Source organism: Aulonocara stuartgranti, assembly GCF_965226115.1.
Source record: "Aulonocara stuartgranti genome assembly, chromosome: 3".
NCBI classification, from domain to species: domain Eukaryota; kingdom Metazoa; phylum Chordata; class Actinopteri; order Cichliformes; family Cichlidae; genus Aulonocara; species Aulonocara stuartgranti.
In genome coordinates, this window is record NC_138941.1 from 71,573,198 (window position 1) to 71,586,642 (window position 13,445).

The 13,445-nt window shown below is 41.6% G+C and overlaps 2 protein-coding genes across 2 annotated transcripts in view; one reads left to right on the forward strand and one right to left on the reverse strand.

Moving 5' to 3' along the window:
* The window catches only part of LOC309703475 (protein NLRC3-like), a 37,614-nt gene extending 34,630 nt beyond the window's left edge, over window positions 1-2,984 (reverse strand). The window contains exons 1-3 of the mRNA XM_082528329.1: window positions 2,924-2,984; window positions 228-359; window positions 42-143 (exon numbers count right to left, since the gene is read on the reverse strand). Of these exons, the coding sequence (XP_082384455.1) occupies window positions 42-143; window positions 228-316 (191 nt within the window). The 5' untranslated portion in view covers window positions 317-359; window positions 2,924-2,984. The remainder of the gene's footprint in view (window positions 1-41; window positions 144-227; window positions 360-2,923) is intronic.
* Window positions 1-13,445, forward strand: part of LOC309703676 (uncharacterized protein) — a 61,890-nt gene that overhangs the window by 38,423 nt on the left and 10,022 nt on the right. The window lies entirely within an intron of this gene.

Genomic DNA, 13,445 nt, shown 5'->3' on the forward strand with positions numbered 1-13,445 from the left:
ACCAAACTGACATCAAAGAGTTCATGTTACTAACAGCTCACCTCTCTGCAACAGACGCCTGCTGGCCTTTAAAATATATGATTGCATCTTTAGACCCATCACTCTTACAGGACACAGAGCTGGGTGGAGGTCCGGGCTGGTTCCTGTGAATAATGATGGAGCAGTGATGTGAGTGCTGAGCTTTGACATGTAGAAGAGTCATGGACAGTTAGAGATGGTCATCTCACCTCTGAGCTTTGGTCTGGCTCTCATGTTCCCCACACAGAGTGGTTTTAGAGGGAGGGACTCCCTCCTCTCTGTCCTCACACTGATCCATGCTGCTCAATTCACATCCGCTCACACACACTTTCTACCTTCACCTGCAGAGGAAACACAAATCATTCATGTGCACATCAACTGAGAGCTGCAAAGGTCATGTTTGCTGTGTTGGACTAACATCCACTCAATCTGAGACGCAGCTTTCATCAGTTCACTACAAAAAGTGTCACACAGTCGAGTTCAGCCTCCAAATTCCTCTATTACTGTAGTTCAACAAAGCAGTAGGTCAAACATGGCTGCAGAAATGGCAGAGAGCAGCCTTACTTCAGTAACAATGCCCAGGACCAAGCTGACTGCTTCCAGAGTTCATACTCTTAGTATGAACTCTGGAAGCTAACTGTTACTTAGTTAGCTTAGCTGCTCTGCTAGCTAAGCTAACTAAGTAACAGTTAGTCTGACAGCAGTTACTGTGGAACAAAGGCCAAGCCAAGGTCATATTCAGTGTGTTTAGTCTGATTCCAGGACTCTGATCACACACAGTGAAAGGAAATGGCGGACGCGCCCAGCCTCGTTGGTCCAGCTGCGAGTCTGGTACAGTGAACTATGTGAAAAAACCTAGGGTATAAAATGATATAAAGATTCCTAAACACTTCCGGTCGGAAGAAGTGAGCTGGTCATTAAATTCAGTATTATTCTCTGCTCTGTCTTACATCATATTCATCAGAAACAGAGGTGTGATGTATGATGTTAAGTGTTTTAAGTCACAGAAACAGTGTTCACGGAAGTTTCTACCACAAAACTAGAAAAACTGGTAATGGCATGCAGCATAGTTTCAGTTTGCAGCATACCTGAGCTTTGTGAAGCATCAACAGTAACAACATGCTATGTACCATGCATAATTGAAGGTAAACTGTACACTTTACAATTTAGACTTCAACTGAGATCATATATCAGATTTTCTTTATGTAAAATAAATGACTGCCTCACTTCCTGTTATGCTCAGTTCCATCAGTTTCTGTAACGCCTCAATCATCAGCTTTCAACAGAGCAATGTTTACCAGGACACTTCCTTGTGTCTGAGTGTCTGTGTGGGAACTTTAGCCAAGTTATTAAAACGTTATTTTACACTGTTTCTTTGGTTTTTAACACTATTCTTCTGTTTTTATTAATAAATGCTTTGGTCCTCTGTAGGTCCTCACCTCTGGTTACCAGCAGCACCACGAAGTCTCAGACTTGATCTTCTAACAAGTGTCAGATGATCTTGTCCAAAGTGGTTCAGATCTTAACTACTTAACATTTCCAAAAGACTGGACACAGACTCAGTTCACAGAGTGTCTGATATATTAAGGACTTTGATATGCCGGTTAGAGATAATCAGAACTGATTAATGTTCATTTGTGATTAGATGTGCTTCTTATGTGGTTTTGTGGATTAACAAAGATAGATGTAAACCTTTACATGAGTATATCGTCTCTAAAAGAGAAAATATTTATTTTTATTAAATAATGAACTGGCTACTGAGCACTCTCGGTCAGTTCATTATTCTGTAAAAAGAATGACTGGTCTGATCCAAGAAATAGAATTCAATAAGGAACATATATCAACTAACAACTTTTTCTTTTAAACAGTTTATCTGTGATTAATTAAAAAAAAAGATTAAACAAGTATCAGGGTTTGGTTCTGCAGTTTACACCTTGAAATTCTTTAGTTATCGAGGAAACTATATAAATGTGTTTGAGGCTTATTTTACTCATTAAAGTATGTTTAAAGTCAGGTATTGACTAAGAACGCTTCATTACAAAAAGAATTTGAACATGTATCAGTTTCATTATTCAACTCATCTAAATGTACCATTAGAGACAATAAATGTATATAGCATAAGATTGGCATTAGCTGTCAGAGGTTTGTGGCCAAAATCAGGACAACAAACTCAAGCGAGCCTTCGCTCAGACTGAAAACAGTTAAAAAGGAACAAAGTTCTAAGTGTTTAACAAAAAAATCAAAAGACTTCAATGAAGGGCAGCACACAGAGAAACACAAAACACCATGCACTGACCAATAGTGATCAAAAGCTTCAAACAGTAAAAGAAAACTCAGACTCAAATCCACTGATCAAGGAAAGAAAAAAGAAACAAACAAACTGAATGACTCAAGTTGCATCCTCCACATGCAGATATTATTACCATTAGGTAATGTTCATGGTGTTTGTGAAAAAATCTATTTACTTCTGATTGGCTTTTTTAAGGAAACGCTGAGCTGGTGCTGCTTTGGTTTCTTTTGTTTCTTCCCCATCTGTTCAGTAAAATCTGAAATCTTAATCGACTGTCAAAAAAACGGATTTGTTTGTTTTCTTCTTGCAGTTTCCAGTTACAGGGAAGATCAGTAATCAATCAGAGATGACTGATTAGACGCATCAGACACTGATTAGTAAAGTTTTATACAGATTGATTTTATTTGTCACACTAACAATTGTTTCAGCGCAGAGATACTGACTGATAACCAGTGTGGATTCTGGCTGGTCAATAATCTATAATCATGTGGATTTGTCTTAAAACACAAGAGTGATCAATGTCTGTCCTGAAATAAGAGCTGAACATCAGGTCCAAACATCACAGAGCAGAAACAAACAGTCAAACTATTAAAGGAAGAAACAATGCAAACTTACATCTTTTTTCAAACGCACACACCAACAACAGGTTCCACTCCACACCTGGACATTAAAACTGACACAGGGGTGAGCTTCCTGGAAGGAGGTGGGATTCCACCTAAAGAGTGTGAGAGGGCCACACCTTCATGTGCTGATATACAAATATGTTGTCTGACTGCTCAGACTGACTCTGAGTCACGGCAAAGTTCATATGCTGACGTGTGAAGGCATGAAAACTTGTGAGGAATGGGGAACAGTAGGGATCTTAAATCATACAAGATGTCAGTGAGTGAGACGTTAGAACGAACGGACTTAAGATGACTCTAAGCAATCAAAGTTGATCTGAAACAGAAGATAAATCCAGTGATTCTTTGTAAAGTTCATCTGGTGCTCACATGAATCCTGTGATGAAAGATTTATTTCACTGAATGTTTCTTCAAAGCTCATTTCAACCTGTTGAAGTCATGAATGAAAGTGCAGACTGAGAGTGGATCACATGATGTTTAAGGTGTGTCATGTGACATGTTCCTGATATTATAACTGCTCAAACACTGATGAATATATTTGAAGAATTATTACTGATGTCCAGTGATGGGAATAATGGCGTGACTTTTTTCAGTAACGAGTAATTTAACTGTTACTATTCCTATCCTTATAACGCCCTTACCATTGCAAGAAAATGCGGTTTGACTGAGGAAGAATAAAGTAGTCGTGGTAAGCCAATCACACGACCGCTTTAAGATGACAAAGCAACAAGGTGATATATACCAGTTTTTAAATTGTATTGATAGGCTACGTAAAACTAGAGTCATGATAAACAATATACACGCCTGTTTTTCCTCAATAGTTTCGTCACGTTTACTGTCTAAGGACAGCGCAGCGAGACCTCTCTGCTTATGAGCAAAAAAAGAAAAAACAGCCCATTCGTGTTGGTGGAGAAATGCACCATGTCGACCAATCAAAAAATGATATGGCAACATGACATTTGGCTGTTTAGGAAGAGGGGGAAGTTTTAGGAGTGACAGCGAGAGAGAGAGAGAGAGAGAGAGAGAGAGAGAGAGACAGCAGAAAAAGAGAGAGAGAGAGAGAGTTTTGAGATGTGAGATTTGTGACGTTTAGCGTGTTTGGGGTTTGTAGTGTTAAGTGTTCAAATATTGAGGATGAAGTACACAACAACACCAAGTCCAGAGGGTTGGGTAAAACAATGATTTAATGAACACACGCGTGGGGAGATGAACACTGCAAAACCTCAGCTGTAGATCTCCGCCCAAAAATACACCAGCAGTTGTCTTTATAGCATCAGGGTATGTTTTCTGATGCCCCCTCTTGCGTCATTACATGCATAAGTTATAAAAACCACAAATGTTCTGTTAACGACTTGTGACAAATGAGAAAAGAACATTCTCCTTGTCTCCACGCCAGGTGCTTCCTGTTCATCTCCTGACTCTCTTTTTTTTTTTTTTTTTTTTTTTTTTTTGCCTGTCCCGTTTGGCTCTTTTGCCATCAGAATTATTGTCTAAAGGCAAAGAAAGATGCCCAACGGTTTTACTTTACCAAATTGACCATCCCAGCCTTGCCGTAATGGTCCATTTGATTCACCTTTTATTGTTTATTTTATTTTCACTTGCTGAATACGGGACAGACTTGACTGGGGGAAAGAAGGGGAGAAAGAAAGAGAAAGAGCTGAGAAGAGGGACAGGGGAGAAGGGCAAAAAAACAAAAACCAACAGAATGGGCAGAAAAAGAAAAAAAAATGCATATATCGATCACCTGGATCACCTGTTGAGAAAGAAAAAAGAAAACAAGCAGAAGAAAACAAGAGTAATAGAATAAACAACATCACAATGATATATGGGAATATGACAGTAAATACTAAATATTAAACATTATTGTGCAGCACATAAGATCAACAGAACACAGTGTGCTTTGAGGTAGGAGCCAAAAAGGGTGTAGTTTGTGGGTGTGATAACCCGTGTGTACACCTGTGAGCATGGACGCGCTTGTTTTGTTAAAAGGTTCCTTCATGTAATGATCTGCTAGAGGGTGTGGGGGGTCCACAGCCCCGTCCTCCAGGGCATGAAGCAGGTATGGAGGAGATCAAAACTCCAGACATCCAGAGGCCCCCAGAACACAAGAGACCAAGGAAGACCAACAGAGGGGCAGCCGCGCCACTGTCCCAGAAAGAGCTGAGGAGAGTCCCAGATGAGGGCTCACTCAGCAGCCGCGGAGCAGAAGCCAGGGGGAGTTGCAGTGACGCGCCCGCGAGCTCTGCCGGCAGCCAGCTGTGCCTGAGTGACCGAGCCCCAGGCCGAGAGGCCGGGGGCACCCCACCTCCGAAGTGGCCCGAGCGAGCCCCAGGATCCAGGCCCCGATAAGCGGCCGCCAAGGAGTGAGCCGGTGTGTACCTGGACGCCCATCCCCAGACACAAAGAACCACCAACGCACCGATGTCTGAGGGAGTCCGCCATTGGCAGGGGAAGTGGTGGTGGGGGGAGATAGGCCTCCAAACCTTGGAGGGCCTGAGATGTCCCCAGAGAGGTGGCGTCTGATACCCAACCTGACATATAGACACAGACATACAGGCACACACAGATAAAAACATCCATTCCCACCCTCATGCTCTCATATGCACTTACTCCACACTCAACCAACGTGGAGACAGACATAAAGAGACGCTGTACACACAATCACACTCCCAAAGCGTACTCTACGAACCGGGTCTAGGTACCCTTGCCCCTGGAGGGGGGAACTGCACCCAGACCCAGGTGGGAGAGGCAGACCGCCCCGACTCCGCAGCAGCAGGGAGGCCCCACACTCCAGACCGCAGTCGGACGGCCAACTCCTCCTCCTAGCCCCCCCGCTCCAGCAGGCCCCAGATAACGGGGGTGAGAGAAGACTCCAAACCTCCCTCCACCTGCTCATTGTAGTGTTGATGCATGTGCGTTCTAAGGTGCATTTAAAACCCAGGAGGGCATGGAGCTACCTGCCAGAGAGCAGCAGGTAAGCGCATAGTCCCTCCTGCTAGCCCTCAATGTCTACATGTATTTAAAATTGAGAGGTGGGCAACCACGCGAGGGGTGAGGTGTACACCCTGATGGTAACTTGGACTCCGTGTATCGTGCCCACCCCCAAGATCCTATATGTATGTGAGAGTGTGAGTAATGTGAATGTCTAAGTTGTGAGATAAAATTGAGGCAGAGGCAGCCAGAAGGGGACAGAGGGGGGGGGGGGGGGGGGGGTAGCCTCCTCTGCACCCTGGTGACATACCCCTACTCCAAGGCCCTGCATGTGTGGGTGGTTGTGGTGGAGCGGGAAGAGGGAGGCAGCTGGAGATGGGGAGGGAAGGAAGGGAGGGGCAAGTGACCCCTCCCTGGGGCCAGCTCCCCCGCTGACCCCAGTAGGCACCCCCATACTCCCGGTCTGGATGGGGCCCATCCAGACCGGGGCCCAGTGCAGCAGCGCCTCCCGGGCTCTGTGGGGCAGGGAGGCGCTGCTGAGACAGTCCACCCAACCCCACCACAGAGAAAACTGCACCCACCCCACCATCCACTCATCTTCCAGACTACATAAGACAATAGACGCCCAGGCTGAGATTGTTGGGTTTAGATTTTATTATTGTCATTTGTATTAGGAAACATTTAATCATATATGCTTAGAGGTGTATAATCAATTGTGTAGTGATAAGTTGTGTGATCTTTAACAGGCTACAGAGGCTTGGTGTGTATTCCACACTGGAATGCACACCTGCATCTTGGGGGCATGGGAAGAGGTCGCATCTTGTTTTATTGTTTTATGGTAGGATTAACGTAGCTACATTTGTTTTAGTCTAAGTGCTTTTCTGTTTAGATGAACTGCTGGACTTCCTTACCGGGGGGGTCTAGTCTACCCTCTTCCTGACCAAGGATGATTGCCTTCGTGCTTTCATGTTGTTATATGACCTTTGACACACACACACACACACACACACACACACACACACACACACACACACAGTATTCTTTGTTCACATGTATACCTATGTAAGATGTTATATGTTAATGACCCTATGCATATTCATGTAACCACAATAAAAGGAGTGCTGTGGGGAAACCTGGCTGAGAGTCTGACAGTGGTCAAGTGGTGGAACGACGCTTGGCTCCAGCCAGGTCTCCTTCATGCATGAGTAACCAGAGAACTTTGGTGCCTTGAGTCTTGCTTTTGCTGCGTAGCAGATTGTCCTTAACGTTCCAGCGAATAGGTTTATGTTACAAACCTATCAGAGATCTTCCTCCACCTCTCCTGTATCTCCCCCTTCTCCAGAGAGAGTTCCTGAAAAGCGGGAAGCTCCTGCAAGATGTGTCAATCTCCCCCACCAGTTGAAGAGCCCCCCCAGGTGGCTCGACGCACCGGTGGCACATATCTCGCGCCAAAACTTCTGAACTGGTGGACAGAACCAAAGAGCATGGATATAATTGTCCGGTGAATTGGTTTGGCAGTGTGAGCAGTTGTTGGTAGACGTGAAGCCCATCTTGAACATCCGATGACCTGTATAGTGCACTCTATGTAATATTTTGTATTGAATTAATTGAAGACTGGGATTTCTAATTAGATGAAAGGTTTTTAAGCAAATCTGAGACCAGAAGTTTAGGTCTAAGTAAATATTTTCTAAAAAGTATGTTTTACCAACCGTTGCTGACTAGTTTCTCAAACATGTCAAAGGCTGGCATTGTCTCGCTTTGCCGAGCCTTTGCACATGCTCAGTGTGTCTCGGAAGTTCAGGTGCCTCTGAACTGAAATGAATTTGCTCATTTCAATTTTTTGTCTTTTTTTGTTTTTGAAAATAAATAGTTTTTGTTTAGTTTCTATTAGTTTCCATCTTTATTAATTATTATTGTATTTACAGTGTCAGAGGCTAGATTAAAGTACATTAATTCAGGTATTACAATTAAAATAAATCAGCTGCTCATCTGAAAAATACTTATATCTTTCAATACTTTAAAAAAATGTATATATTTATTACACAGAAGAAACTGTATAACATGGATTTTTATAAGCTGCAGCTACAGGAGACCAACTTTGTCCTGAGGAAAACTGTATATAGCAGCAACATGCACGTCAGTGTTTGTGTGTGCATGTTGTATTTGTCTGAGCAAAGCCCAGCAGAAAGTGATGGTTGGTTAAATCTGAGTACAAGTTTGGACTGTACATTCGGTTTACAGGGTGTGTCTTTGAACATCAAAGCTGTAACCATGTTTAACAAGAAATATAGAAGTACACTTTTACATCAACGGTTCACAGCTAGAGGCTTCATGTTTTTATTTATTAATCAAAAAGAATTTCTGTTTGTTGACAAGAGTTATTATCATATTATATTTTCTAATCTGGTTTTTCCTTATTTTGTTTATTTTATTTCAATTCAGTTTACTTTTTGTTAGTTTTAGTCTCAGTAGTCTGGTTTTGATCTCTAGTCATTTTTACTGTATTGAGGGCAAATTTCAGAGGCAAGACAGATCAGATATTACAATAAAACCACATAACTCTTTGAAAGCAGGTGGTACAAAACCCTAATGTATAAACACGACATGAAATGAAACTGGAAACTACCTACTACTGGTTATTAGCTGTATTGTTGTTGATAGAAAAGGGTCCACATCACAAAATCCACAAATCCAAAAGGAGATCAAAACAACAAACATCCCCAACAGGCAGAAAACATGATGAACTAGCTATTCTGTTGCTGTCACTCCCAGAATATGATCACACATGCTCTTCACAGTTACAGCTGTGAGTCTATCAGAATTAACTAGGGAGCAGCAGGTTTCTACTAAAACTAAGCTGAAATTAGCCAGCAAAAGATTACAGACTGGTTCAGTAAAAACACAACAGTTGCGTTCACAGAAAAAAACCACACAGTTTCTGTTTTGAAACAATTCAAATAGTCATTCGATGACTTTTTTTAAAAATAAAATGTTTGTCTCCTCTCATCAATAATCTATAATAAGTCAAATGAAGAAAGAAGGGAAACTTACAATTTCTTTAAACTCTACCGAGTAGAATTTCGTCTCCACACCCGGACTTGTCAATGTGTTCTTGTCTCAACTCGCGTTGAGTTTCTCCAAATCCTCTTCGGCCATGGTGTTTATTCAGTTTTCTAGTTTTACTTTCTCCACCCATTTGATGCATCGCATTATGAAATACCACACAAGCAGAGACAAGTCACATATCATCAACGCAGCACAGTGTGAAAAACAAAGAATGACTAATTTCACCTTTTGTGAATCTTTTGTACTTCTCAAAACATTTCCTATCGTTTGATTGACACAGCCTCTGGCTGTAGCCTGCTTTAGGCCTCCTGAGAACTCTGAGTATCCTGTGCAGCTGAGTGCTAGACTTTGATTATGATTTACTATGAATTTTACACTAACTGCAGAAATAAGTAATAATAAAAATCTTCATAATCTGTGGGCCCAATGTGGGTTCCATGTATCCCATGTATACTGTAAGTATTAAGACGTTATCACCTACCACCTTCTGGTGTTGGCCAGAGGGGCCGATGGCGCGATATGGCAGCCTCGCTTCTGTCAGTCTGCCCCAGGACAGCTGTGGCTACAACCGTAGCTGCCCCCACCAGTGTGTGAATGTGAGAGTGAATGAATAGTGGCATTGTTAAGCGCTTTGAGGGTCTCAAAAAGTGCTATATAAATGTAATCCATTATCATTATTATTATTATAGGATATTATGGTCGACAGTATCGAATGCTGCACTAAGGTCTAGCAGGACAAGCACAGAGATGAGTCCACTATCAGAGGCCATAAGAAGATCATTTGTAACCTTCACTAAAGCTGTTTCGGTGCTGTGATGAGCTCTGAAACCTGACTGAAACTCTTCAAATAAACCATTCCGTTACTTGTAACGCGTTACTGTAATCTGATTACTTTTTTCAAGTAACGAGTAAAGTAAGGGATTACTATTGCAAAATTGGTAATTAGATTACCGTTACTTTCCCGTAGGAACGCTGCGTTACTGCGTTACTAAAACCGTGATTTTTTTGCGAGAATGTCTCATGACAGTGACATAAGCAAGTGCGCCGTTAGTGACAACAGCTGTGTGCAGATCAACAGTGGATCATGTATCGATTGTGGGAGAGAGTATGAGCGTGCAGCGTTTAAAGCGTGGAAGTACTGACCTTATATCGAGTTTGATTCCATAAGAAGTGACAAAAACATTAGCGTCCGTTGTGCGTGGGAAGAAAACTTTTTACAGCGAAAAAAACCCCTAAACTTCCAAGCAAGCACCGAGTGCGCAACGACGTAATGGGAAACTCACAGAGAAACTCGCGGATTCTTCAACTGACCGCAGCACACCTGCACCAGGGTAAACCTCCGCCTTCCCTGCTCCTGCTTTAGGCTACAGGTGAAAATAGAGCAAAAGGACCGCTGAGTCTTTGACTTTCTGCTGTGTTTTACTTGCATCTATTGGAAAGAGTGAGTGTAAACACAAAAAATATTTTATTTTATGTGCTGGAATGTGCAGAAAATAGGTTTAAATGTTAAACTAATTTATTCAAGTCAGAAAATGTTGCATATAATTATATTTTTGCTTGATGCATAAAGTTAAAAGATTAAAACTGATAAAACAAGTTAAAAAAGAGACTTTTCCATTTGATTACATTTTGTATGATGGATTATGTAGAAAAAGTAGAATTGGGCTGAAAGATCTATCGCTTTATCACCTCTTCAGGTTGTAAATCGTGTTTTTAAAAAGTAACTAAGTAACTAAGTAATTAATTACTTTTGAAAATAAGTAATCAGTAAAGTAACGGGATTACTTTTTTGGGGGAGTAATCAGTAATTAGTTACTGATTACTTTTTTCAAGTAACTTGACCAACACTGGTCACGTGTAATTTGTCAACATTTTGTAAAGGTCAAATTGTGAGTGTTTTATGTTGTTTAATAATGTGCTTATTGTTTAATCTCTATGAGAACAATATACTGTGGAAATTGATTATTTTATGTTGTTTGTACAGTTCTCACGGCATCGTTGGTGGCACCTGTGTGCAATAAATGCCAGTAAAAATCAAGAACGCCTTGTGTCCGTTTTTCTGGAGGGAGTTACAGTTAATACACCTAGTACTTGTTACTATCGTGGTCCTCAGCAGATGGTACTACAGAGGTCCAGCATACACGATGGATCCTCACACGCAAACTTGTGAAGATCCTCTGACCTCCTTTTAGCCAGCACACAGATATTCACCCCCATTAGTTTGTGTTAACAAAGCAGCACCTCTGCACAGCAGCCTCATAAGTGAAGGTGTGTAAATGTGAAAACTCCTCCTCAGTTTGTGAAAACTGAGGAGTTTCAGCATGAAGAGAAACCAACTCAGTCCAAAACCAGAGGAAAAAATCATGTTTGTCACTTAAAACCTTTGGATCCTTTGACATGTACATAATCTCAGCCCGCCCTGGTTACACGAGCACAGCTCGTGTGTGTCTGTGTGTGGTTTTCCTGTGACACCAGGGCTGGAGAGTAAATGCTCTCTTCGTGTGCTCGTTCCCCGCTCCTTTGCCATGACTTCTCCCGCTGTCCATGGTGAATGTTTCTGCTCCCTTTGGTGTGTCAATATACAAACATGTTCAGTTCACTCCAACCGTTTCTACGATTCTACTGAAACAACAGACCCTGCAGTGAGTATAACTCAAACAAGCAGCAAACACACTTTCACTACACTGACTGAGTTTCTCACAAAAATCCAGCGTTGACTGAACCTTCGCAACGCTGTTAAGTAGCTCTCCCGATGAGTCTGTTCAGCAACAGGTGGGTGTGATTACTCCTCAGGTGTGGCTGGCTCCATGGTGGGAAAACTACGGATTATTGGCAGGATATTCTTGAGTTGTCTGATGACATGGAGCAGAGGGAGATTGAAGCCCCCTTGGCCACATCTGGCAAGAAGTGAGAGGCTCAACATCCAGTCTTAGACTTCAAATTTTTTCACTTATTTCAAGCAAAAATATCTTGTGTTAAGTGAAAAAATCTGTTAATGGAACAAGTGAAAATTTTCCAATCTAAAAACAAATGCCGATATTTTACTGAAATGTTACTCTTGAACTGATTTTGTCTTATTTTGTGTGTGATGAAATTATTGTGACTAGAAAAAAGTCAAATATACTTGGTAAGATTTTGTATTTTAGAAATTACACACAAAGCAGTAAGCTTGGTACTTGGCATCCAGGTGCGCTGTTTTTAAAAAAAAAAATATATATATATATATATTTTTATAACCACAGGTTAGGTTTGTTTCCCTCTTCCAGATGTGTTTGACATTTTGTGTTTGTGTCCAGTTTGCGACATCATCAGGTTTAGATAATTTTTTTTTACAGATAAACAACAGCATCCCTCTGGCTGGACTCTAACCTGTGATTTAAATCAAAAGCTGACATTTTCCTTCTGACAGCACCAAGCAGCTGAATGTATGTTTGAGTTTACCTGCATACATGGTGTTCACCTGTTCAACACCTGCCTGCTCAGTAACATCATCTCACACAGAGGAACAAACAACAGGTTTATGTTTGAGGTGGTTGTCGTGGAGTCACCACTTTATTTCTTAATCACTGAAACATTGTTTTTCTGGATGAAATTCTCAGTCAGCTCATTTGTTGAGTTAAAGAGATAAACTTACACAACACTGACAAACTGTGTGTGTTCTCCATAACACCTGGTATTGATTACTGAATAATGTGATTGTCCAGTCTCAGACCATCAGCAGGTAATGTGGTCATGTTTTCTGATTCAGCAGCAGGTGTTAAACAGCTGACAGAGTTAACACCATGTTTGCAGGCGAACTGACGGACAAACTGACAAACCTGCAGAAGCAACATCTTTAGAACATGCAAACAGATCTAAGTGTCTTTGAAAACTCTTCAGCACAGGATTGCCTGTTGGGGGCTGAGATAAGACATTTTGAATCAATTAACAAAGTCTAGTCTTGGAAGCTACATTTTGTATTTAAAAATGATGTTTTCTATTCATTGGAAGGGGTTGATTTGGATCTATTAGTGTGCTGTGGATTTGGCCAATATGGTACGTTTCATTTGTACACAATATTACAGTTGCTGAATAAGCATAACAAAGTGCAGTTTAAGTAGTTTATAAGTGTTTGTCCCACGATCAAGGCTGGACTGGGACAAAAAATCGGCCTGGGCATTTTGACTAGAGACCGGCCCACCAGGATAAAGATTGGAAATGTGACGTCATTCAGGGGTAAAACCGCAAAGGATTCTGGGAACTTGTGGCAAGAGGTACTAGCGCACGCAGGCTTTCAATTGAACTCAGTTACACAGCGATAAAAAGAAACCCCAAAAATGGCAAGAAGCTGTTGTATTATTAACTGCAATAGCCGGTCGCATGACAGCCACGGGAAGCCGACGGGTAAAGAGATCGTTTTTTTTTTATCAGATTACGTCATTGAAGAGAAATTTTTTAAGCCATGTTTCCGAAGTAAGAGCCGACGGATCGTCTGGATATACCAAATATAACGTCTCAGAACACTCCAGCTCACATGT